Source organism: Hypomesus transpacificus, chromosome 9 (genome assembly GCF_021917145.1).
Source record: "Hypomesus transpacificus isolate Combined female chromosome 9, fHypTra1, whole genome shotgun sequence".
Taxonomy (NCBI): Eukaryota; Metazoa; Chordata; class Actinopteri; order Osmeriformes; family Osmeridae; genus Hypomesus; species Hypomesus transpacificus.
Window position 1 is genome coordinate 9,161,555 of NC_061068.1, and position 24,518 is coordinate 9,186,072.

At 47.7% G+C, this 24,518-nt stretch overlaps 1 protein-coding gene across 1 annotated transcript in view; it reads left to right on the forward strand.

The window, feature by feature from the left end:
- col7a1 (collagen, type VII, alpha 1) overlaps positions 1–24,243 on the forward strand; it is a 47,696-nt gene extending 23,453 nt beyond the window's left edge. The window contains exons 47-116 of the mRNA XM_047026642.1: positions 3–38; positions 113–193; positions 803–838; positions 1,277–1,321; positions 1,425–1,496; positions 1,628–1,672; positions 1,752–1,787; positions 1,901–1,942; positions 2,127–2,207; positions 2,370–2,405; positions 2,667–2,702; positions 3,109–3,189; positions 3,268–3,303; positions 3,479–3,550; positions 3,643–3,687; positions 4,179–4,214; positions 4,844–4,879; positions 5,522–5,626; positions 5,779–5,844; positions 6,019–6,054; positions 6,148–6,183; positions 7,185–7,232; positions 7,342–7,377; positions 7,515–7,640; positions 7,815–8,024; positions 8,133–8,168; positions 8,280–8,324; positions 8,408–8,524; positions 8,628–8,699; positions 8,807–8,851; positions 9,853–9,888; positions 10,736–10,771; positions 10,861–10,905; positions 11,082–11,114; positions 11,248–11,310; positions 11,541–11,576; positions 11,710–11,790; positions 11,911–11,979; positions 12,359–12,394; positions 12,493–12,552; positions 12,673–12,717; positions 12,826–12,861; positions 12,989–13,024; positions 13,118–13,177; positions 13,317–13,442; positions 13,655–13,726; positions 13,809–13,844; positions 14,007–14,066; positions 14,236–14,280; positions 15,242–15,277; positions 15,416–15,451; positions 15,755–15,811; positions 15,894–15,965; positions 16,072–16,143; positions 16,327–16,362; positions 16,461–16,541; positions 17,378–17,431; positions 17,905–17,958; positions 18,124–18,186; positions 18,278–18,340; positions 18,521–18,637; positions 18,770–18,847; positions 19,069–19,122; positions 19,259–19,307; positions 19,507–19,515; positions 19,939–20,031; positions 20,427–20,552; positions 22,561–22,779; positions 23,268–23,450; positions 23,596–24,243. Coding sequence (XP_046882598.1) covers positions 3–38; positions 113–193; positions 803–838; positions 1,277–1,321; positions 1,425–1,496; positions 1,628–1,672; positions 1,752–1,787; positions 1,901–1,942; positions 2,127–2,207; positions 2,370–2,405; positions 2,667–2,702; positions 3,109–3,189; positions 3,268–3,303; positions 3,479–3,550; positions 3,643–3,687; positions 4,179–4,214; positions 4,844–4,879; positions 5,522–5,626; positions 5,779–5,844; positions 6,019–6,054; positions 6,148–6,183; positions 7,185–7,232; positions 7,342–7,377; positions 7,515–7,640; positions 7,815–8,024; positions 8,133–8,168; positions 8,280–8,324; positions 8,408–8,524; positions 8,628–8,699; positions 8,807–8,851; positions 9,853–9,888; positions 10,736–10,771; positions 10,861–10,905; positions 11,082–11,114; positions 11,248–11,310; positions 11,541–11,576; positions 11,710–11,790; positions 11,911–11,979; positions 12,359–12,394; positions 12,493–12,552; positions 12,673–12,717; positions 12,826–12,861; positions 12,989–13,024; positions 13,118–13,177; positions 13,317–13,442; positions 13,655–13,726; positions 13,809–13,844; positions 14,007–14,066; positions 14,236–14,280; positions 15,242–15,277; positions 15,416–15,451; positions 15,755–15,811; positions 15,894–15,965; positions 16,072–16,143; positions 16,327–16,362; positions 16,461–16,541; positions 17,378–17,431; positions 17,905–17,958; positions 18,124–18,186; positions 18,278–18,340; positions 18,521–18,637; positions 18,770–18,847; positions 19,069–19,122; positions 19,259–19,307; positions 19,507–19,515; positions 19,939–20,031; positions 20,427–20,552; positions 22,561–22,779; positions 23,268–23,450; positions 23,596–23,621 — 4,419 coding nt within the window. The 3' untranslated portion in view covers positions 23,622–24,243. The remainder of the gene's footprint in view (positions 1–2; positions 39–112; positions 194–802; positions 839–1,276; positions 1,322–1,424; positions 1,497–1,627; positions 1,673–1,751; positions 1,788–1,900; positions 1,943–2,126; positions 2,208–2,369; positions 2,406–2,666; positions 2,703–3,108; positions 3,190–3,267; positions 3,304–3,478; positions 3,551–3,642; positions 3,688–4,178; positions 4,215–4,843; positions 4,880–5,521; positions 5,627–5,778; positions 5,845–6,018; positions 6,055–6,147; positions 6,184–7,184; positions 7,233–7,341; positions 7,378–7,514; positions 7,641–7,814; positions 8,025–8,132; positions 8,169–8,279; positions 8,325–8,407; positions 8,525–8,627; positions 8,700–8,806; positions 8,852–9,852; positions 9,889–10,735; positions 10,772–10,860; positions 10,906–11,081; positions 11,115–11,247; positions 11,311–11,540; positions 11,577–11,709; positions 11,791–11,910; positions 11,980–12,358; positions 12,395–12,492; positions 12,553–12,672; positions 12,718–12,825; positions 12,862–12,988; positions 13,025–13,117; positions 13,178–13,316; positions 13,443–13,654; positions 13,727–13,808; positions 13,845–14,006; positions 14,067–14,235; positions 14,281–15,241; positions 15,278–15,415; positions 15,452–15,754; positions 15,812–15,893; positions 15,966–16,071; positions 16,144–16,326; positions 16,363–16,460; positions 16,542–17,377; positions 17,432–17,904; positions 17,959–18,123; positions 18,187–18,277; positions 18,341–18,520; positions 18,638–18,769; positions 18,848–19,068; positions 19,123–19,258; positions 19,308–19,506; positions 19,516–19,938; positions 20,032–20,426; positions 20,553–22,560; positions 22,780–23,267; positions 23,451–23,595) is intronic.
- Positions 24,244–24,518: the final 275 nt, after the last annotated feature.

Genomic DNA, 24,518 nt, shown 5'->3' on the forward strand with positions numbered 1-24,518 from the left:
AGGGACTTTCAGGGCTCAGTGGGAGAGTGGGTGCCAAGGTGAGACACACAATGACCTGTCCTTAGAATTTCGTTTTTATTAAGTTTGGTTTGAGTTCCTCTGTGTGTTTTAGGGTGACCCAGGAGAACCTGGAGAGGCAGGGGGGAATGGGCGACCTGGATCCCCAGGGAAGATAGGTCTTTCCGGAAAGGAGGTCTGAGATACCCATTTTACCTAACCCTTGACCTCTGGTCTCTAACACCTGCAGCTCTTACTTTCGCAAATACTCACCTGCACTCTCTCTGGACTGGGCTTCGTTTACTACCACTGATGTATAAGGATGATTCAACTGCTTGGCCATAGTTTTGCTATGTCTAAATCTTATCTCTCATTCATCCAGATAAGAACCATCAGAATGGCTTTAATATGCATGGGTTACCCAATGGAATGACTACTTCAACATTACAACTTACTCCTCTATCAATACTCAGAGCTAATGGTTGTGTACGTTTGTAGGATCATATTCCCATACTGATCTCTCTGCCTCCACTCTGACTCGGCCCCTGTGTCACTTTAGAGGTAGTGATCATGACCACGAGTCTCTGCTACCCTTCCTCAAGTGCTGCTCCAGCTGATGTTGCTGATCTGCATCCTGTTCTCCACACTTCCTGTTTGGTCTAATACTGTTCTGTACTGGTATTATGCACCTCGTTTGCCTGTGTTCGGCTGAAGTAGCTCTCGTCTAAAATGTCTGTTTACTGAGTCACTTTGGTCTTCCTTTGTCTTTGTGAAGTGCATGAATGATTCACGGCTCTTTTTACAGGGGGACAAAGGAGACAAGGGCGACGACGGAACTCCTGTAAGAAATTCACTTTCCTTATCTGTCTCTCTCTGTTCCTCCATTCTCTCCAACTTTTGGTATTTTGTTTTTCTTTTTGTCTCTTCTACCTATCTTTTGTCTCTTCCTCTCACTCGCTGTGTCTCTCTGTGTGTTTTCTACCATCCCTCCCTCTCCATTCTTTCTCCACCTCCCTGCTTATCAGCATCCATCTGGCTAATTAAAAGTTTTACATGTTTTGTTTTCCGTGCCATCGCTCACATCAAACCTGATAGACAGAAGTCTGAATTGAATTAATGTGGCAGCGTGATATTTAATTTAGCCTCTTTGATTCAGTCATGTGTCAGACCCAGCTTATCTCTCTGAGGAGTTTGTAGAGAGGCTGTGGTTTTTGAATATGTGCAGACTCCTGTTCCTCCCAGGCTCTCCTCAGATGTACTGACGAATGTTCTCCTCTAGGGGGAGTCAGGGTTGCCAGGAAAGGTTGGGGAGCGAGGACTCAGGGTGAGTAAGGGTCGTACACTGTGGTTGTAAGGACTAACTGCAGTATTGCAGTTCGAGGTTTGGTCTGTCAATTAAAACCTTGTTCTCTGTTGATCTTCCTCAGGGACTGCTCGGCCCGGCTGGGAGGGCGGGAGAGAAGGGGGACATGGGAGACCCAGGAGAACACGGCCGAAATGTGAAGCACCTTTTCAGATAACACACGCCGCTATTGCCCTTCTATGAAAACACACAGATCACCCGTCATGTGTGTCATTGAAATGCTAGCTACTATGCAGCAGCAGTGATGGCCATGTGTGTCTTTCTCAGGGGAGCCCTGGACCTGCGGGATTGAGAGGAGCCAAAGGAGAGCTGGTTAGTCGTCTCTCTGCAGTATTATCCTGGTCTGACCCGTGGCGTTCACCTCCACTCATCTCTGTTCTTGTCTTCTCAGGGAGCTCAAGGCCCCCCTGGACCTCCAGGGAAAGTGGTAAATCCAAACACATCTAGGACCTCGCTCTACTCTTTGACAGCCTTTCATCTCTCACTTCTTTCTCTCGTTCTCCTCTCACTCTGTTACTGTCGTCCCTTGTCGATTTACAGGCAGACATACAGCTTCAGCTGAAGGGAGAGAGAGGAGAAAAGGTATGAACTGAAAATGTTCTTGCCCTCCACAAATACATGTACCAATATATTACGTGTGCTATGCTGTACAGTGTGTACACAACAGCCGCTCCATATTGGAGCTCATTCAGGAACACTCAATACATGTCGTCTTTTTCTCGTTCTCTGTTTCCCTGACCTCCCTGATGTCACTTCCTCTTCCCAGGGTGATAGTGGAGACCCAGGAGAGCATGGGGGCAAAGGTTTAAAGGGTGAGGCCGGCGTCCCAGGGGTTGCAGGGCTGCGGGTGAGTCATGGTGCTTCCACTGCCTTGCTCCATCCACACATCTCTGACCCAGGTCCGGGTCACTGATTCTGTTCCACAGTGACCCGTGATGATGAGTCAGAGTATGCTGTTGTGGGGGATTATTGAATGACCCCCCTGTCTCTCCCTCTGTGTCACAAACAGGGGCTGGAGGGACAGCGAGGACCGCCAGGGGCCAGGGTGAGTCAACAGTCTGTCTGATTGTCTGGCTTTCTGTCTGTTGCTCTTTTCTCTCTCTCTCTCTCTCTCTCTCTCTCTCTCTCTCTCTCTCTCTCTCTCTCTCTCTCTCTCTCTCTCCCCCTCTCTCTCTCCTTCTCTTCTATCTCTTAATGTTATTTTGTTTACATATATACAGCTACATAGATAAATACACATGTCATGACTGTAAATCCTTCATATCTCACACAGTATGAGTGATATCTGTCGGTCTCCATCCCACAGGGCGATGCAGGAGAAAGAGGCAGTCCAGGAGAGAAGGTTGGATTTACAACTTGGTTACATCATCATCTAGAGCTTTACTTTTATTGTCTAATTTCCTGAATGATGCCAAATAATTTATACACGAGATGGTGTCTGGTTGGTTCCACCGTCCTTCATTCCATTGGATCCTGTTTTCCAGTCTGCAGATTCCCAGTGTGATGAAGCGCAGTGGGGTCTGCTAAAAGCAACACAATACACCTGGCTTTCTGTGAATTTGGGGCAAACTTATCTGTTTAAAGCCAAATGAAAATTCCCATTATACACGTGACCCCAAAATCCAGTTTAACTGAGTACTCATGCAGTATGCTGTGTCCTGTTGTTGGGCCTGTATGAAGTGGAGTAAGCTGTTATGTCGGCTGCTAGCTTCTGTTCTGCTGCTTCACACACGTGCCTGTGTCTTCAGGGAGAGAGGGGATCGTCTGGGCTGGACGGCCGAGCGGGGCTGGATGGTAAACCAGGAGCACCTGGGACTGCAGGCCTGCGGGTCAGTGCCAATCTCAGTACCACACTCCACTGTGACACAAACACAAACATGGTTTTCATGCAACCGTTTCCTCTGTAGGGAGACGCTGGCAAACAAGGGGAGCCAGGGAGAGATGTGAGTAAACACCTAATATGACCTGTACACTTCCTACTGTACAGATGGGCTGTTGTCTAGAACTTTCTGGAACTGTGTCCAGACACGTTTTATAATTGTATATTTGTTTTATATATTTCGAGGGAACTATGGATGTTTTAGTGCAAGATGTATTAGTCTGTGTGTCTGTCTACAGGGGCTCCCTGGACTGAGAGGAGACCAGGGTCCCCCGGCTGCCACCGGCCCTCCGGGGAACCCAGGAACACCTGTGAGTTACTCAACAATTCACACACACACACACTCATGGCACGCACACACACAGAAACACATTTTACAGTTTTAACACTTTTTTTGCTTCAGGGCAAATCAGGAGAAGACGGCAAGCCTGGTGCTCCTGGGAAAATGGTGACTAAAGGCTTAATACGGCCAACACTAATCAGTACTGCTCTCCACTCATCTGTACTTAATGCTCTGCGACATTCTGCAAATACACAAACACTCAGCTCAGACCACTGCAGACCACCACTCAGACCACTTAGTAATACTGCAAGTATCTGACTACGACACTGTGATTGGAGGCTATTTGCTCAGTGTGGGTTTATTGTGTGAGTCTCATTACCGGTGATTATTTCTTGGGTTCTCTCTATGTATGTCATTACCATTAGGCTTGTTTGTCACTTCTTCTGCTTGGAGTGCTGTGATTACATGTAAGCTTTTTATTTCCCCTCGGCGGGTAGCAAAATTATAGTCTGTAGTTTTAAAGCACCAGTAATAAATTATCTAAGCAAGAATGTTGGTGCTACAGCCAATTGGAGCTCATTGATAATCAAAAAGTATTGTAACGTCTCAATGGTTGCTCGTACCTGAATTGACTTTTGTGTGTGTGTGAGTTACAGGGTGAAGATGGCATTCCTGGGGAAGATGGAAGAAAGGTAGGTTATGGTTACACCATTCAAGTTGTTAGAACAAGTTCAAGACAAAATCATCAGTATTTATACATATAGGTAAGGGGGGGGCGGGGTGACAATCAACCTAGTTTTGCAAGCACAGAAAGAAGACACAACGCATTCATGGTGCTAGATAGCTTTAGTTTAGTCTATAGAGAGGGCTCCTAGAAATGACCTAGATGTTCCTCCTATTTTCCTTGCTCTAAGTTGCATGACATTATACAGTACCAGTTAAAAGTTTGGACACATTTTTGGTACTGGTACTTTACCCTTTTGTAACATTGTGACCTCGGACCTACACTCTAGCGTCACAGATATTTCCTAGTCACATTTGACCAAAAACTAATTAATGGCTATGCTGGCATAAGCAGGCTTTAGCTAACAGATTACTGACAGTTTATGTGATACAAGCAACATAATTCATAGATAGGCATATTTCTCAGGAGCTAATATAGCAAGGTATAGATCAAACACTATTTATTATATTCAGAACATTCAAAACAGTATAAAAGTAATCATTAGTTGTAAAGTTTCATTGTTGTTGATTGATCAGGTGTTAATGACAGACCTCTTTAATTGATATTGTAACTCCTAACGATTTCTGTTTCCAACAGGGGGACAAAGGAGAAGCAGGGGCAGCTGGAAGAGATGTCAGTGACCTCACCTCATACTCTCTCTGCTCTGTCTCTCTCTCTGTCTCTCTATGTCTCTCTGTCTCTCTCTCTCTGTCTCTCTGTCTCTCTCTCTCTCTGTCTCTCTCTCTCTGAACATCATGAACTTTGTCTCCATATCCCCTACTGTCTGTCTTCCTCCTTCCCTCCGTCTATCGATCCTTCTCTTCTTGGATGCTTAGTAGGACTCATTAGCCCTCTGCAGTGCTTTCCTTCTCATTACCTTCCACCTGAGTGTGTGTTTATGAACTGGGTTTTACACTGACTCTGATATCGCATCACACTCTCTGCTCACCGGTAAATCAATAGTTGCCTCAGGCCAAGCCATGAGCTCATGCAGCCCTCTAATGACCATGCTTAGCATTTAAGGGTGGTGAGACACTTCTGAAGGGGCTCCAAAGGGGTCCTCTAAATGTCAGCTCTGTGCCTTCCGGTATCAATTCAAATTCATTATCTCCAGGACCTCAGGTGAAAGGTAGGCCTGGACTGACCTGCTTTGATTGGCTTGCCCTTTTTAGTGAGGGCCTTTTTAGTCAACTTCAATACAGAGGAGGTAGGGGTTTGTGTCAGTGTTGGTGTGAAAAGTGAATTTTCCTGTGTGTGTGTGTGTGTTTCCTCTAGGGCCGTGATGCACTGAAGGGAGAACGAGGTGTAGCTGGACCTGTGGGGCCAGCAGGACCAAGTGGGGCCCCAGGGGCCCCTGGCACCATCGGACCTCCAGGACAGGTACGGACATGCTGGAGTACAGTACCAGTCCAAAGTTTGAACTGGTATTCTACGTGTGTGTATCTGTGTGTGGTGGTGTTGGAGGTTGTTTGTGATTGTGAAGTGTGACATACTGCACATTAGGACAAAAGTGAAAAGTCTCTCTCTCTCAGGTGGTATATGTGAAGGGGGCTGATGTTACTCCAATCCCCGGTCCTCAAGGGCCTGCAGGAACACCAGTGAGTGGTATCAGATATCAACCCTCAAAACAAATGCACCTTATTGTTTATCGTGCTATATAAATATTCTTGCTTTCATGCATTTAGAAGAGTCACACAATATGACATATTACGGCCCCAGTACATTTACTAAACCTTATCCTTTAGTTTCTAATGACTCTCTGTCGGTGTTAGGGTGTTCCAGGGATACCAGGAGTTGCCGGAACCAGAGTAAGTCTATCATTCAGTCTGTATTAATCTGTAGAGTCTGGATCAGTTCTCCTCTTATCTTGTCCCTTTCCCTCACCTCCACCTGTCTTTCAGGGGGACAAAGGAGCGACGGGTATGAAGGGAGAAACGGTATGTCAACTCAGTAAGGGTGAGGTGAGGGGAATACATGGGACTTGTGGGTTGATACAGTGGTGCTGACGCTGTGATGTGGTGCTGACGCTGTGATGTGGTGCTTACACTGTGATGTGGTGCTGACACTGTGATGTGGTGCTGACACTGTGATGTGGTGCTTACACTGTGATGTGGTGCTGACACTGTGATGTGGTGCTGACACTGTGATGTGGTGCTTACACTGTGATGTGGTGCTGACACTGTGATGTGGTGCTGATACTGTGATGTGGTGCTTACACTGTGATGTGGTGCTGATACTGTGATGTGGTGCTTACACTGTGATGTGGTGCTGACACTGTGATGTGGTGCTGACACTGTGATGTGGTGCTTACACTGTGATGTGGTGCTGACACTGTGATGTGGTGCTTACACTGTGATGTGGTGCTTACACTGTGATGTGGTGCTGACACTGTGATGTGGTGCTGATACTGTGATGTGGTGCTTACACTGTGATGTGGTGCTGATACTGTGATGTGGTGCTTACACTGTGATGTGGTGCTGATACTGTGATGTGGTGCTTACACTGTGATGTGGTGCTGATACTGTGATGTGGTGCTTACACTGTGATGTGGTGCTGATACTGTGATGTGGTGCTTACACTGTGATGTGGTGCTGACACTGTGATGTGGTGCTTACACTGTGATGTGGTGCTTACACTGTGATGTGGTGCTGACACTGTGATGTGGTGCTGATACTGTGATGTGGTGCTTACACTGTGATGTGGTGCTTACACTGTGATGTGGTGCTGACACTGTGATGTGGTGCTTACACTGTGATGTGGTGCTGACACTGTGATGTGGTGCTGATACTGTGATGTGGTGCTTACACTGTGATGTGGTGCTGACACTGTGATGTGGTGCTGACACTGTGATGTGGTGCTTACACTGTGATGTGGTGCTGACACTGTGATGTGGTGCTTACACTGTGATGTGGTGCTGACACTGTGATGTGGCCTTCAGGGAGACCCAGGGGAGGACGGAGCACCGGGAAAACCAGGAACAGCAGTGGTGAGACCCCCGCTCCCCCTCGCAGGGAGGAGCCATGCACTCTGAGGAAGACCCTTTCTATCAAAGAGCTAGAATGAAGGGATTCCCCTCTGTGTTTTTGTCTTGGCAGGATGTGCAGAAGGCCTTCTCCGTTTTTGGTATCCAGGTCAGTCGAACCTTCTCTCTTCCAGCTTTACAACCAAGGACCGACTCGGTCCTTGGTTGTAAACCCTAATATAAGCGAGCATATGCAGCATCTGGAAGGTCACTCCCCCTGACCTGACCTGACCTCTGTCTGAGCAGGTGCGAGACCTGAAGGTGTTGGTGGACAGGAAGGAGGAGCTGCTCAAGCCTGTGGAGGTCAAGCCTGAGAAGGGCCTTAAAGGAGACAAGGGCAGTCCAGGGCTGACAGGACCCCTGGGGGCAGACGTGAGTGGGCTCTCAAAGAGACATTAACCACACGCTATCTGCCATTTGGATGTTCCTTTCTGTACACTCACTTTGTACATGTACTCACCCGTACATTACTGCATGGACATATATGTGCATGTGACCCTCACGTATGTCTCGAGGATCAAAAACTCTCTTCTCTTTCTGTCCCAGGGTGCACGAGGGCTCCAGGGGGACCGGGGTGTGAAGGGAGAGCAGGGTGAGCGAGGGCCCGCCGGGCCCCAGGGGCCTACAGGACGAGCCATCGGGGAGAGGGGACCCGCGGGACCCCCAGGGCAGGCGGGGGAGCCGGGGAAGCCTGGGATACCTGGAGTCCCTGGGAGAGCCGGGGAACTGGGGGAGGCTGGGAGACCAGGAGATAAGGTGGGAGGGAGTGATGGACTGTGCTGAGGAAAAAGACAAAAAAAAGGCATTACGGGATGGAGGAGGAAGGTTTGTGTAGGGGTATTAATAACTCTGTATGTCCTTCAGGGTGAGAGAGCAGAGAAGGGGGACAAAGGAGATGCTGTGAGTATTGATCTCTGCAATTACCATAATACTTGCAATCCCGCTCACAATAGGAAAAGCAAAACGGCTTGTCCTCTGGATGTATAGCATTTTAACATGAGTATTTTACAGGGGAAAGATGGTCTGAATGGAGTGGTTGGTCCCCCTGGTCCAAAGGTAGTACCCTTTGTACTATAACTCCTAAACTGTGTTGAGTGTCGTATGACATGGGAGATAAATGTGCACTTGCGTGTGTTTAGGGTGAATCTGCACAAGGCCCTCTCTCTGGTGTGCCTGGCCTCAGGGGTCTTCCAGGGGCGGCAGGGCAGAGGGGAGAGCCTGGACCCGTAGGACCACAAGGACAAAAAGGAGACGCGGTGAGAACGTTCTACTATATCCTCACCATACTGAACTGTACTTACAGTATTGCAAAAATACAATTAGAATACGTAAACTGGCTATGTCTGTGTGTGTGTACAGGGTTTTGCAGGGTCTCGAGGGGGAAAAGGAGACAGAGGAGAGGTTGGAGAAAAGGGACGCGATGGCTTCCAGGTAGGGTTCAGTCCTCAAGCATTCTAAGATGTTGATCTGAACACATGCAGTTTGGATGAAGAGGGATGTTCTGTACAGTGAACACTGATGTGTCTGGGTGTTTCCAGGGCCCAGCAGGAGAACCTGGCAAGCTTGGTCCAGATGGGAAGCCGGTAAGAAGATGGGTGTGGAGGAATAGGCCAAAACATGCTGGCTCATTCTTGTATTGGAGATAATTACGCTCACTTATATAATTATTGATACACAGTTTATAGATGTATTATAGTGCTATGGGAAAGGCTGTCATCTGAAATACCAACACATTTGACATATTGCAAAGTATTTCAGTTTTACATTGTCCTGTATTGTTATAGTTGACCTGTGAAACTATTTTTGGTAGCAGTGATATGACTTACGAAGGAATGTAGGCCTGCAGGTCTATTAATGCATTGACTGATGCTGTCGATTAATGATTGACTGATGCTTTGTAGATATGTCTACATGCAAAAACCCCACTCACCGGTGCTCTGGGATTCAGCAGAACAGCACCGGTCATAGAACCTGGACAGCTTTCCTTCCCTCCCCCTCTATCGCAGGACTGCAGAAACATTACGCAGATCAGTTGTCGTGTTATCAGTCAGCCAAACACACAGTAGATGAATGAAAGCCTCGACAATATTGTGAGCACTCAGTCTTGACATTTGCAAGGAGACTGCTGACACAAATGAAGTGACAAAGAGGACGTGTGTATGGAGGTATGGAGGGGGAGCGATAAGAGGTGTAGAATGTTTTTCTCACACATTTCATTTCCTTCCAATGCTTGGAGCAGGGTCCACCAGGGCCAGTTGGTCCTCAAGGCCGCCCAGTGAGTAATAGTAACGCAGCATGGCAGCCCTCTCCAGGGCAGGAGCCACGTAAGAAAGCCTGGGGATTGGCTGCGAGCGCTAGGCCGATGGAGCTCTGTCTTTCCCCTCTGGGCTGAGGCCAGCTACGTAGATCCCTAGACTGTAACCTTTTGCAGCTCTGCCTCTAACTCCTCACTGTCCTCTCTCATCTCTGCTCCATCCCCCTTTCCACCCCTCCTTTTTCTTCCCTCCTCTCCTCTCCTGTCAACCACCCAACTTTCCAACTCTTCTCTGTCCTCCTCCTCCTTACCTTCCGTCCTTCTCTCTAGGGCCTGCCTGGGTTCCCTGGAGTGCTGGGCAGACCGGTAGGTTCTCTGTGCTTCACGCTGGCTGGCTGGCTGCCATGCTCCTGATCACTAGGAAACTAGATTGGAGGGGATCGGGAAAGGGACAGTTTACGCTGCCCAAGGGTGCTCTATGTGTGTCCGTGTTAAGTTGTGTGTGGTTGATGTCTGTGGGCTATGCAGTGGCAGCACCCTGTCCAGGAGCATAGCAACAAACTATTTGTATTCATGTCGCTACTTTATATGCTTCATTATTGGGTTGAGGTTTTTTGTCTCTTAGTGAGTGGATCTGAGATGAGAGTATGCCTGGTGATAGGTCTCTCATGAAATATTCACCCAGCCCACCGATCCCCCAAGGAGCAGACTGTTTCATATGCAAATACCTGTTTGGTTGGAGAGATTAAACAAGAGATTTCACATACCATTCAGCAATGTAGCAAATAAATAATGACACAATAGTGAAGCCAATACTAAATTGATGAAGAAATTGAATTCCAAAAGCTCTTTATTCATTAGCTTCAGTCTGCTGTTTGAGCATGTGGCTGTTCTTGCTTTATCTTGGCCTCTCAGTGCTATCATGTGTGAATCTACAACGTCTTTGTATTATGTGTCATGTTTTTGGATGTTTATACATGTATGATGTGCTTCTGTGTGTGTTTGTTCACGTGCAGTATGTGTACAGCATGTATTTGTCATGTACTGTGTAGGCAGGTATGTACGGCCTTGTGTTGTGTCCTGTACACGTCTATGTACAGAATACATGGATTTCTCCATGTGTTGTATGACGCATGAGTGTGTGTTCCCTGTGTATTGGCCTGCGTGTTTGTGGGCTTTAATATGGGAACATGTTCTTATCTCCTTTTTGCAGGGAAACCCAGGAGAAACTGGAATTAGAGGGCCAACTGTAAGTAAGACACACACACACCGACACACACACACACATTGACGCACATACATAGCTCTGGGTAGTTGTGATGCAGTGTGTGTTTTCAGGGTCCGATTGGCACTAACGGGCCTCCTGGTCCACCAGGTGTGAAGGTGAGTAGCTGGTCTGTCTGTTTCTTCACAACCCACATACCTCACTAGTACAGCAGCCGGGTGGGAATAGTGCTGGTCCTCTAGTAGTACAGCAACAACATGGTCTTACAGAGCTCAAAATGACAGATACATGAAGGGTCTGAGGTCAGTATTGATGTTTGTGTTGTGTTCCCCAGGGTAATCAAGGAGAGGCAGGAGTTGGTATTCAGGTGACACTGTGACGAGCCCCAGTACTCACACACATACGCACACCCAAGCAAACACACAAACACACACACAAACACACACATAAATCCATAAGATATGAATCTCCATGATCCTCAAGCCTCTCCTCCTCTCCAGGGTCTGCCTGGTCAACAGGGACACCCCGGCCTGCCTGGGCCTCCAGGACCCCCAGGAGCTGTGGTACGTCATGCCCCATGTCTGCAGCACTGTCCATCAGGGACCAAACTGTTGCCCTCTCTCCTCACCCGACACACATCCAACCTCACACTATTAACTCTGCTCTCTACAGGCCCCATGAGGTCTGTGGGGTATTTCATATGATCTTGTACATGGTCGGGCTGCGCCCCATGGTTCATCCCTGAGTTATTTAGGGCTTCATTGTGTTTTAATGCTGCTCTGCTTCTGTCCAGGGTCCACATGGGCCCCCTGGACTATCAGGACAGGTGGTAAGTACAGCCCAGCCCAGGGCAGCTCATTTCACAGAGCCAACAACCGCATTACACCCCCCCAGCACACCTCTCCACACCTCAGCCGCCGATACACAGCAATTGTGGCTGCATCTGTGTCTGTATACTGTAGGGCGAGGGGGGCAAGCCAGGGGTCCCAGGAAGAGATGGTGTGCCAGGAAAAGAGGGGACATCAGGACTACCAGGAAAACTGGTGTGTGTGTTTCAGAGTGTGTATGAGTGAGTGGCTGTGTGTGTGTGTGCGTGCACAGTACTGTGTAGCATATTTGTGTTCAAGGCTATCCTCTCTTATACCTCCCCTCCTCACCCTCAGGGCATCGCTGGAGCAATGGGCCCCCCTGGGCTGAAAGGAGAGCAGGGGGACAGTGGCCCCCCAGGGAAGGTGAGTGGGTGGGTGTTTTGGGGACAGTGTGTGTGTGTTTATTTGTGTGTTTGTATGTGTGTGTGTGTTTGTGAGTGGCTGTGTTTGAAGAGTCCTATTCATGAATCACAGCTGCAAATTACTAATTCTTTAAGGGAATGACTCATCCTGTCAACCCCTTCAACCTACAGGATATGTAATCACATCACTTCAAAGACACACATGCAAACATACCTTCTCACACACTAAACCCTCTAAAGCTACAGCTGTAAGTTCCACATGTTGTATGGTACCTGAGAACCCTTAGAGATGTATTGTAGACCCTGGATAGTTGGTATTGAGCTGTACTGTACATTAATTGTACTGTAATGATCTTGGTTTTATTTTGTCTTTATTCCAGTCTGTGGTGGGACCACCTGGACCCAAAGGACAGACTGTGAGTTATTTCCAGGGTTACTGTAAAAAATACTGCAGAGCATCATTTGAGTTTTGAGGATATGGAAGCTGTCCTAGCTGACTTGTGATTGATTGCAGGGACTTCCTGGTGTGACATTGCCTGGAACAGTGGGAGAGAGAGGACTGGCTGGGCTTCGTGTAAGTCAGACTCTCGACAGTTTCTAAATCATTTGCTCTCTCAGGGATTCACAAGCACTGTACTTCATGACAAAGAATTGATGTGTTGAACATTTTCTTGACAAAACTGCGTCCATCTAGGGTGAAAGGGGAGACAAGGGGCCAGCAGGCATCAAAGGAGATAGAGTGAGTAGTTTCTACTGCGTTCCAATCTGACAAACCTTTTCAAGAAAACAGTTACTGTGACAAAGGTCATCGAAAGCTTCATCTGGAACATTTGTCTTCCTGGAATAGGGAGTTCCTGGAGACAATGGTGATCCTGGAGAAGAGGTTAGTTACTGCCTGGCCTCATAATAAGTGTTTCTAGCAATTACACATACTGGACCAGTACAAATACTTTCAGACACAGAAACAGCCATGCCTCTGTAGGGCCTCACCCTCTCTCCGTCTCTGTTAGGGGCCCAGAGGACCACTGGGAGGCAAAGGGGACAAGGTAAGACCCAACGGCCCACCCTGCATCTGCTGCTCTGGGTGTGTTGGTGAGCCCATCTGGGCCCCAGATCTGACTGGACCTGGTGTGTTGCAGGGAGAGAGAGGAGTGGGACTCGCTGGACCTCCAGGTCAGCCTGGACCCAACGGACTGAAAGTGAGCATACCTCGATTCATTGATTCATTGAGTTCACTCCTTTCTTGTATTGTGTGTTTCTTGATGTTTTGTGTTGTGTTGTGTGATACCATGGTGATACCACGTGATCCCATGGTGAACCTGTGTGTCTGTGCTCCAGGGTGACCCAGGACTGCCAGGCCCACCAGGGCCCCCAGGACCGAGGGGACTAGCTGGGACTGCTGGTGTGGCCGGAGTCAGAGGAGAGTCTGGAGCCCCGGGACCCCCTGGACAATTAGGAGAGAGGGTTAGAGAAGACTTGACACTCCTACACAAGGCTTGATTGCTTTAGCGTACAGTGTGTTGGAGTGAGGCAGTGAATGTGTGTGTGCATGTGTGTTTATGCGTATGTGCGTGTGTGTTTGTGTGGGTGTGTGTGTGTGTTTGTGTGTGTGTGTAATAGTAGCAGAGAGTGTGTGGTGTGTGTGTGAAGTGATGCAGTAATGGCTCTTATTTCAGGGACTCCAAGGCTTCCCAGGTCAGGTGGGCAAGTCTGGATCTCCTGGTCCTCCAGGGCCCCCTGGACAAGCAGTAAGTGGAATTACCATCATGTGTGTTCTGTGTGTGCGTGTGTGTGTTTCCTAATCGTTATATTGTTTTTTGCTGTGTCTAGGGCATCCCAGGTGCAGATGGAGTCAAAGGTGACAAGGTGAGTTAGTCTTCAGAGAGATATACAGTAGATATACAGGACATTCTCCCATCATTTGCACAATGTACATGTATCTAATAATGACAGCTATCTATAACCTTCCAGTGTGTGTCTGTCCTATCAGTGAGCATGTCTCTTATGAGCTCTATTGCTGCTTGTCAGGGGGAGGCTGGAGTGGGAGCACCTGGATCGAGAGGAGAGAGAGGAGACCCAGGGCCCAGGGTAAGATGGCCGCCTCCACCCCAGACGTTACGGGGGCTTTATTATAACACATGCATCTCTTCCATAGGGGGAGGGGTAGCATGCTAGTTTGGTGGGACCGTTTGTCTCAGACACTCTTTGTTGTGTGTTCACTCTACTCCTTTTATATTATCGTGTGTTCTGTTTTCAGGGGGAGGAAGGTCGCTCTGGTCTAGACGGAGATAGAGGATCCACAGTAAATATAAAGAGTTTGATTTTAAATTGTATTTGGGGAGGCTATCACTCAGCACCCCCTCCATCTGGCTCTGCAGCTCTCCCTGCTTCTCTGACTGAGGGGAGATACCTGCACTTAGTCAGCCCTCCCTGCTTCTCTGACTGAGGGGAGATACCTGCACTTAGTCAGCCCTCACTGCTTCTCTGACTGAGGGGAGATACCTGCACCTAGTCAGCCCTCCCTGCTTCTCTGACTGAGGGGAGATACCTGCACCTAGTCAGCCCTCCCTGCTTCTCTGACTGAGGGGAGATACCTGCACCTAGTCAGCCCTCCCTGCTTCTCTGACTGAGGGGAGATAGTTGCACCTAGTCAGCTCTCCCTGCTTCTCTGAATGAGGGGAGATACCTGCATCTAGTCAGCCCTCCCTGCTTCTCTGACTGAGGGGAGATACCTGCATCTAGTCAGCCCTCCCTGCTTCTCTGACTGAGGGGAGATAGCTGCACCTAGTCAGCTCTCCCTGCTTCTCTGACTGAGGGGAGATACCTGCACCTAGTCAGCTCTCCAAATCTTTCTCTCTCTGTCTGTCCGAAGGTCGGTCTCTCGCTCTGTCCACCTCCACTTTGGCAGAGTAATAGCCATAACAAGGTTAAAAGGATTGTGAAGGTGTATTTCTGTGTAAAGGCCACTTTGTCTTCTCAGTTCCCGATCTTGTAAAAGTACACTGAAGTAGCTGTCCTTCATTAGTTGCCTGGTAACCCGTAGAAAAGGCATGGTTCGTTGCCATTTGCCTGAAGGAAGAGGCTGTATATTTAAGTGTGCTATGCTGGATCCTTTTGACTTGAGACAGCCTGACATTGTCTGTTGAATGGTTATGATGTTGGGCATCTGTGTACATCAATCATCATGTGTGTTTATTAGACTGCGGTTTGCATTGGTGATCAGGGCTATATGCAATGTGTGTGTGTTTGTGTGTCTTTCTCAGGGCTCTCCAGGGACCAGAGGTGAACGGGGAGAGAAGGTGAATATTTCTCCTTCTTTTTTACCAACGCAGATATGTGTCCCCATGCCCCATCTGTCCCCTGAGCGTTCTGTTCATGAACACTTGTGAATCTCCCTGTCATGCCTGATGAGTGAGCCCTGCACTCCATGTTTTCAGGGGGAATTGGGGCCACAAGGGGACAAAGGAGAAAAGGTATGCATTGAAATGCCGAATGTGTCAAGGCTGTGTTTGTGCAGCCTTGTGTGAAATAGAAACGAGCACAAGAAGTAGATATAATATCAGAGGAAAAGTAAGATAACAACAAATAATGAAAAAAAAAACATGTCCAGATGAAAAAAAAGTAAGAGGCCATTCGAAAGTGTTTAACAGTGAAGATGTGTTTTAGAAGTGAAGAAAGGACTTGCAGAGTAAAAGTGATCAGATCCAGTAGGCCCCAGTGTGAAGACCTGGGTATGAGAGCAGTGCTCTTCACTGGACTGCTGTTCTCTCCTACAGGGAGACACTCTACTAGTGGGGGGACCTCCTGGAGAGAAGGGGAACAAAGGAGAGACCGTGAGTAAGACCCAACCCTCACGATCTACAAGGCATCCCGGCACAGTAGGGATTAATACTCGGACCGTCGTGTTTGTTCCAGGGAGACCGAGGGCCCAAGGGGGTGCAGGGGGAGAAAGGTGTGAAGGGCCAGGAGGGGCCTACTGGGGAGCAGGTGAGTGTGGAGGAGGGCGACTCCTTTCACAGCTCACGACTCAATGTGTTGATAACATTCTGAAGAGGTAGAATGTAACTGTGTGTGTGTGTGTGTGTGTTTTCAGGGTCTGAGAGGGGAACCAGGAGAAAGGGGCTCCACAGGGTTCCAGGGGGCCCGTGGCCCAGGAGGACAGAAAGTAAGGGCCCGATTCCTCCATACACTCTCCTTTTTCTTTATGACTCAGGATGTTTTATGTTGTCTGTGAATGTATTGTGAATCTAAGTGCTGTGACAGCCATGCTTTTCACTTGTCTGTGGTACAGTGTTAAAGGCTCAGCATGCTGCAGCTTTCATGAGACTGTGTCTCTTTGTGTCTGTAGGGCGAGGCAGGCCAACCTGGGGTGTCTGGAGAGTCGGTCAGTCCTTCTCTATTGCAGTCTCCTCGATCCAACATGAACGCACTTCCATTACGCCTCTCTAACACTGACTCCCTTGTGTGTGTGTGTGTGTTCAGGGCTCAGCAGGGAAGGATGGACTGTCTGGAATGAGAGGCGAGAAAGGAGACGTGGGGATTACTGGGATGCGTGGATCCAAGGTGTGTAGAGCAGGTGGCACGCGGTCATGCGTGTGAGCGCGTGTATGCTCCTCCTAGTACGTGGGCTGACTCTCTCCTCCTGACGTTGGGAACCTTGAGAGATGTCCTTCACGCTCCAGCTCCATGCTCACAGAGGAGGCCCCGCGGCCACAGGTCTCTGGTCACACCTGGCTGACAACCCCAGCAGAGGATTTCTCTGACTTGAGAGTGAAAATGCTCTTCCATACTCCCCATGTCCCCTGACACGAGAGGGTGGGTTGTGGGGTACACACTTCCCCTCTCAACCTTCCCTTGGTTTAACACTGCAGTAGCTGCTAACTCCTCAGCCAGGCAACCTAACTCTGTGATGAGGAGGGATCTCTGTCACACATACTGAGAGATGACCTTGCTGTCGACGGCTATGATGTTCTGTCACAGCATGCTAATCTGGGTTTAGAATGACTAATCCAGGCGGTACAGAATCTACCCACTCAGACTCCGCATGGGGCCCCAAACCCTTTAATTTCCCTTCATCTCTCTCCAGTTTTTGTTCTCTCAGTAATCACTAGGTACTTGTGTTTGGATTGTACTGCTGGGATCTGTATATGGTTAGATATGGTCCAAATACAATCCACTAGTTTGTGCGTTACATCCACTAGTGTTAACTACTGACTAGTGTGTGTGTATGTGTGTGCGTGTGTGTGTGTGTAGCAGAATGAGTGACAGGTGAAAAGACTGTGGGTCTATGTTTAGTCCCACTCCGTCAGGGTAGATTTGTGGTTCGAAGTCGTCTACCCCTCGTTGATTGACAGGGCACTTCATCTGCTTCTGTCATTGACAAACTCATTGGTTTCCAGGGCGACCGAGGAGCCAAAGGGGCGTGCGGAGCGGACGGACCCAAAGGAGAAAAGGTGAGTGAGAGAGACTGGGAAACAAGCTGGAAGGCAGAAGGAGACAAAGGCCAGAATGAATACGAGGAGATGCCTGTCGAGATAATAAAAACAGAATATTATCATACCGTTTTCATATTCAATTGCGACACATCTGTCTTTGCTTAATGAGAAGATTGTGTGATGTTAATGAGGGTGGGGAGGTGACGCCTGCTTGTCAGCCTGCTTGTCAGCCTGCTTGTCAGCCTGCTTGTCATCCTGCTTGTCATCCTGCTTGTCAGCCTGCTTGTCAGCCTGCTTGTGAGCCTGCTTGTCACCTCCACACAGTGAGGATGCACAGCTGATGCTGATGGCCTCCTGAGGTATCTCTCAGTGTCTCTCGTGGGCTCCCCTCCTAGGGGGCTGTCGGCATTACGGCCGCCCCACACAGTCACTGCTCTGTCACCTGTCTGCCTCGTCTGTGGTGCTAATGCTCCTCGTGTCTGTGTGTCCAGGGTGACGCCGGCATCCATGGACGCTCAGGCCTGCCCGGGAGGAAAGGGGAGCAGGTTGGAATCTGTCCAAATCACACCATTACAACCTGAATACAATGGCACTGTATCCCATTTTCAAGGTTGGTTAGTCACCAGGGCTGATTAGGGTTGTGTGTGGGTGTAAACTGTGTGTGTGTGTCTGTGTCTCTGTGTGTGGGTGTGTGTGTGTGTGTGTTTCAGGGTGATGTGGGGCTCATAGGGGCTACAGGATCACCAGGGAAGGAGGGACTCATCGGCCCCAAGGTATTGGCCCATATTTCCAGTATGTTGTGTGTATGTGTGGGCTTATTCAACAGTACAGTCTGAACAGTGAAACGGACATACTTCTATACAGGGGGACCGTGGCTTTGATGGAGTTGGAGGAAATAAGGGCACTCAGGGAGAGAAAGGTGAAAGGGTGAGTCTTAGCAACTGAATACAATACCATTCTAGAGAAGATAACCAACTTTACAGTGTGTCACCCCAATTAAGCTGCATGTTTGCCCACTGAATGCCACTGTTAACCCTCTCTGGGGATATGCAGGAAAAGAGAAATGTACTTGATATGATGCTGTCCTTTGTTCTGTGTGGTGGTCAGGGCCCCCCAGGTATCCCTGGCCCCCCGGGCCCCAGGGGAATGGACGGAGCCTCTGGGCTCAGTGGACCCCAGGGCCTGGCTGGAGCTAAAGGCCCTGAGGGCCTCCAGGGACAGAAGGTATCATCAGCAGGCTGACCTGAACTCTTAGAACTGATGATTTTCAATGTTCAGTGGTGTCATTCCTCCTATATGCTGTGTATGTTCACTTGTGTGTGTGTGTGTGTGTGTGTGTGCGTGTGTGTGTGTCAGGGAGAGCGTGGGCCATCTGGGCCAGCTCTGGTGGGTCCTCGAGGTATCCCTGGGATCCCAGGAGCCATGGGTGAGCAGGTGAGTGACCTCATCCTACATGTGTCCTTACCTGGAGAGGGGGGTTTGCCATGCATAGTGTAGTAAGGTGTGTACCTATTCCATCATTTGCTTAGCTGGGATCAAACATAACAAAGAACACAAGCATCATGAATCGTTCAGAATCTACCTAGGACCTCTATGAGTGTTTGGTTGTGTTTGGTAAGACGTGTGTGTGTGTGTGTGTGTGTATTTTTTCCCAGGGGGAGATTGGTGCAGATGGAATGAAGGGAGACAGAGGAGAGCCAGGCCTGACGGTCAGTGCCAGACGTCAGCCCAGAGGGGCCTAAACCTGGTCTCAGACCTGCTCACACACACTCACGCACTGACAGAAATGCACACACACACACACTCGGCTGTGTATTCCTCTCACCCACTTCTCTATGCGTACAGGAGGATGAGATCCGTGCATACGTTCGCACAGAGATGAGTCAACACTGTGGTGAGTCTCTCAGTCATCTTATTGCGCCAGGCCTAACTGTATACTGTTACACAGCTGTCCTCAAGATGAACCTCAACACTCTTCAGTGCCTCAGAAGCTGGACATTTACTAAAGATCTAGAGCCTCTGCAGTTTAACAATACACTGATGAATGTACTTTGATGTTTTCTCTCTACCTCTTCTTCCTTCCTCTGTTTCAGCTTGTGGAGGTGAGTGAGAACCACATTTGGAAAAGTGGTTTTGATGATTCTCATTTTCATGTTGGACTAAGTTTGGGGATTTTATGTTTACATTGTTCTGTCTGTATGTTTTTGTATTGTGGGGAACTATATATGTGTTTGAATGTGCCAGTGTTCTGGTGGAGGCGGTTCTGCTAACATCATTGTAATCTCCTACTGACCAGCTTGGTTGTTCTGTTGTTGTCTTTTGGTTATTGTTTCTCCTCCTGGTCACTGTCCCTTACCTCCCTTCCCTCTCTCCTCTGATCACCCTTTTATTCCTCTTCTACCTCGGAAACTAAACCTTTCTCCATGTTCTTATACTGCCTCTCTGTCCTACGTGTGTGTCTTTGTCTTGGTCCCTGTTTCCTCCTCCTCCCCTCCTCCCCTCCTGCCCTCGTATGGTCCTCTCAGGTCTTGCCCCAGACCCTAAGCCCCGCCCAGGTGTCCAGTCTTTCAGGGCGGGGTCGGCACCACAGCGCTCGCTGGCCCAGACGGGGGAGGAGGGTGAGTGTGTCTGCCTGTCTCTCCTGCCATGTCTGTCTGTGTGTGGAGACCTTTGAACTCCAGGGTGGTTTTCTGTTCAAGAAAACAGAGGACTCCTAACTGTTACTGTCTTCCTGTCCTTCTTAAGTGTTTACGCTGTGCAACTCTAACACAATTTGATCATGTTTCCGTTTGATTGTCAAATATTGTGTTTATAACTCCTTATACAATTCTAGCCTTAGATTCTTAGTTAGGTTACTGGTATGGGAAGGTAAGGGGATGGTAAGTTAATATAATGGTAGCATATGGTGGGGTCAGGTTATGATAAGTTATAGTCTCCACCCCCCCCCTTCCTCCACGTCTGGGTGAAATGGGTTGAGGGGGTGTGACCGATGTGGCGCCTACCTGTGTTGCAGGTCGTGAACTCCGTGTGGTGATGAACACCAACGACCCGGACTACGAGCATATCTACTCCATCGAGAACTATGATGACCCTCTGGAGGAGGTTGTCCTCTTCACCCCCAACACCAATCAGAGCAAGGGTATGCCACCTCTGGCACCACACCACACCCCACCACACATCCCTTCATTCGTACGCCACGCTTAACCTAGCTCAATCTTTTAACCTTTAACCTCACCCCGGTCTCACACACTAGTCTGCTGCTAAATACAGTTGCACACAATTTCTCTTGTGTACAATATACAGTGCCCTCCAAAAGTATTGGAACAGTGAGGCCAATTCCTTTATTTTTGCTGTAGACTGAAAACATTTGGGCTTGACATCAAACGATGAATGTGAAACCAGAGATCAACGTTTCAGCTTTTATTTCCAGGTATTTACATCAGGATCTGATGCACAAATTAGAAAATATCACCTTTTTGTTCGAACCCACCCATTTGTCACGTGAGCAAAAGTATTGGAACATGTGACTGACAGGTGTGTTTTGTTGCCCAGGTGTGTCCTATTACATACATTATTCAATCAATAAATACCACTGAATGTCTACACTCAGGTTCAGATTGGGTAAGATAGGTTTTGTCTATGCAGACTGTATTCAGAGGTGAAAACAACATGAAAACCAGAGCGCTGTCTTTGGGTGAAAAACAAGCAATTGTGAGTATTAGAGAAGATGGAAAATCAATCAGAGCCATTGCAGAAACATTGGCCATAGCCAGTACAACCATTTGGAATGTCCTGAAGAAGAAGAAAACTACTGGTGTACTAAGTAACAGACGTCGAACAGGTAGACCAAGGAAAACATCAGCAGTTGATGACAGAAACATTGTGAGAGCTGTAAAGAAAGACCCTAAAACAACTGTTAGTGAGATCAGCAACAACCTCCAGATGGCAGGAGTGAAGGTATCACTATCTACTGTTCGCAGAAGACTTCATGAACAAAAGTACAAGGGCTACACCAGAAGATGCAAACCACTCATTAGCAAGAAGAATAGGAAGGCCAGGCTGGAAATTGCCAAAAAGTACAGAGATGAACCTCAAAAATTCTGGGACAAAGTTTTATGGACTGATGAGACAAAGATTAACTTTTACCAAAGTGATGGAAAGGCTAAAGTTTGGAGAAAGAAAGGAACTGCTCATGATCCCAAACACACAAGCTCATCTGTGAAACACGGTGGAGGTAATGTCATGGCTTGGGCTTGCATGGCTTCTTCTGGGACGGGCTCATTAATCTTCATTGAGGATGTAACACATGATGGCAGCAGCAAAATGACCTCGGAAGTCTACAGAAACATTTTGTCTGCCAATTTAAGGAAAGATGCAACCAAACTGATTGGCAGAGCCTTCATCATGCAGCAAGATAACGACCCAAAACACACTGCCAAAACAACAAAGGAGTTCATCAGGGGCAAGAAATGGAAGGTATTAGACTGGCCAAGTCAATCTCCAGACTTAAACCCTATAGAGCATGCATTTTACCTGCTTAAGAGGAGACTGAAGGGAGGAACCCCACAAAACAAACAACAACTGAAAGAGGCTGCAGTGAAAGCCTGGGAAAGCATCAAAAAGGAAGAATGCAAAAGTTTGGTGACGTCAATGGGTCACAGACTTGCTGCAGTTATTGAAAGCAAAGGATTTGCAACTAAATATTAAGTCTTATTCACTTAAATATGTTTTAAGTATATCTGTTCCAATACTTTTGCTCACATGACAAATGGGTGGATTCAAACAAAATGTGATATTTTCTTAGTTGTGCATCAGATCCTGATGTAAATACCTGGAAATAAAAGCTGAAACGTTGATCTCTGGTCTCACGTTCATTATTTGATGTCAAGCCCAAATGTTTTCAGTCTACAGAAAAAATAAAGGAATTCGCCTCACTGTTCCAATACTTTTGGAGGGCACTGTATATCTATGTATGTGTCTAGTGTCTGTTTGTGTCCTGTGTGTGTTTTGTGATGTGCTAAAAATGGTCACAAAATTGGCACATCTACCTGTTCATATAACCAAGTAGATAGATGCATTAGTGATTGTGTGTGCCTGTCTGTCTGTCTGTCTGCCTGTCTGTCTGTCTGTTTGATGCGTGTCGACAGGTGAGGTTGTCAAAGTTTCTTCTACGACTGGTGAGGCTGTGAAAGTTGTGCCCCAGAAAGCTGTGGCCTCTCAGAAAGCTGTGGCCTCTCAGAAAGCTGTGGCCTCTCAGAAAGCTGTGGCCTCTCAGAAAGCTGTTGCCTCTCAGAAAGCTGTGGCCTCTCAGAAAGCTGTGGTCTCTCAGAAAGCAGCCAGACCTAAGAGAGACCTGAAGGGGGAAGGTAAAGTCAACCCACTAACTCATCTCCAGGGTTCAGGCTATGATGGGGTTCATACCACATCCCACCTCCCTGCATGTGGTGCTGTATAGGGGCTACTGAAGCATGATGGGTATGCTTCCATAGGTGGAACACATCATTCAAGAAGCACGGCAGATGAATGAAACATGCTAAGTTTGACCTTACAATCCCTCACTGCCTGATCAATTATTTTGAATTATTTTTATGAAATACAGATGGATGCACATTTACTTCATAGGCTTGTGTGTTGCTGCTGTGTGCGCATGTTTATTACCAACTAATATATTCCAAACATAAATCTAAAGTTAACCTTGAGCACTGCTACCACCTTCCACTGCTCTCTTCAGCCCAGTCCTACTCGTGTCTACTCTTCTCTGTTTTTCATCTTACAAGTATTTCCTTGCAGTTATATACTGTATGTACTGTACATATATGTGTGTGTGTGTGTGTGTGTGTGTGTGTGTGTGCAGCTCCAGTGGACCCATGCTCACTGCCTCTGGAGGAGGGATCCTGTGGGCACTTCACCCTGCGTTACTACTTCAACACCCCGGCGCAGGCCTGCAGACCCTTCATCTACAGCGGCTGTGACGGCAACGCCAACCGCTTCCTCCTCCTGGAGCAGTGCGAGGAGCTCTGCCTCGGGGGCAACACAGGTAAACACACTCCACTGGACATACACACACATGGACTTGCCCATTACACACGTTAGCACCCACACTTTACACACATCCACAGCCAATATGGTGAACAAACCAGCACACACACACACACGCATATTTATCCCGTTTTTCATTCCAGCGCCTTCCTCCGGCAGACGAGGATGATGAATAGGTACACATTTACCACCTTGTCTCCAGCTCCAAGAATGTCAATAAACTGTAGTTTTGATGTTTAAGAATATAAACATCAGCTAAAGATATATTTGAGCTGTTGACGGATCCATGTTTTTCTCCAAGGTTGATGGTTTAGATGTTTGCTTATTTATTGCTATTGCATTTCTTCAGTCAGTGGGCACACCTTTTTCCCAATGGTCCCTCCATTTTAATGGTCCAAACAGTTGTTGTTGAGTACTGTCTGTACATGACATCTAAATCAGTCCACCAATGTACAGAATTGTTCCAATGTTGAAGACATAATCTTTGAAGCACAAAATATTGACATTGAATTGTACATATATGCATAAGTTAACTTGGGAAAAGAGTTATATATTGTTGTAGTAATTATTTGTATACATCTGCATGTCTACTTGACAGAAAAGGTGCTATTTTGAGAAGTATTTTTATACTGTTTTTATATAAGCTTTTTTTCTTTGGATTGGACACAGACCTTAAAATCACATGACTTGAAAGTATTAAACAGTCCTTATGATGAATTGGAAAATGTCATATCATTACAATATGAATGCTGTTTCGGCTACTCTATATATAAATCTGTTTCTACCTCAAACAGAACCTGTCTTCCATCAGTTTGTGTGTGTGTGTGTGTGTGTGTGTGGTGTCTGTGCAAGTGTCTAGTTCCAAGCTGTGCTGTAAGTAAAAGCTCTAATTACACCATAGCATGTTTTATTAATGAAGAGATTAAACGCTTATCTGGCGTGACTCATCCTCTCATGGTCTCCCTTGCTCCATGGCCCTCCTGATTTCCCCTGACGAGCACCCCTCATCACACAGACGGACATACACACAGCAAAAGGGAAACTTTATGAGACACATTGAAGTTTG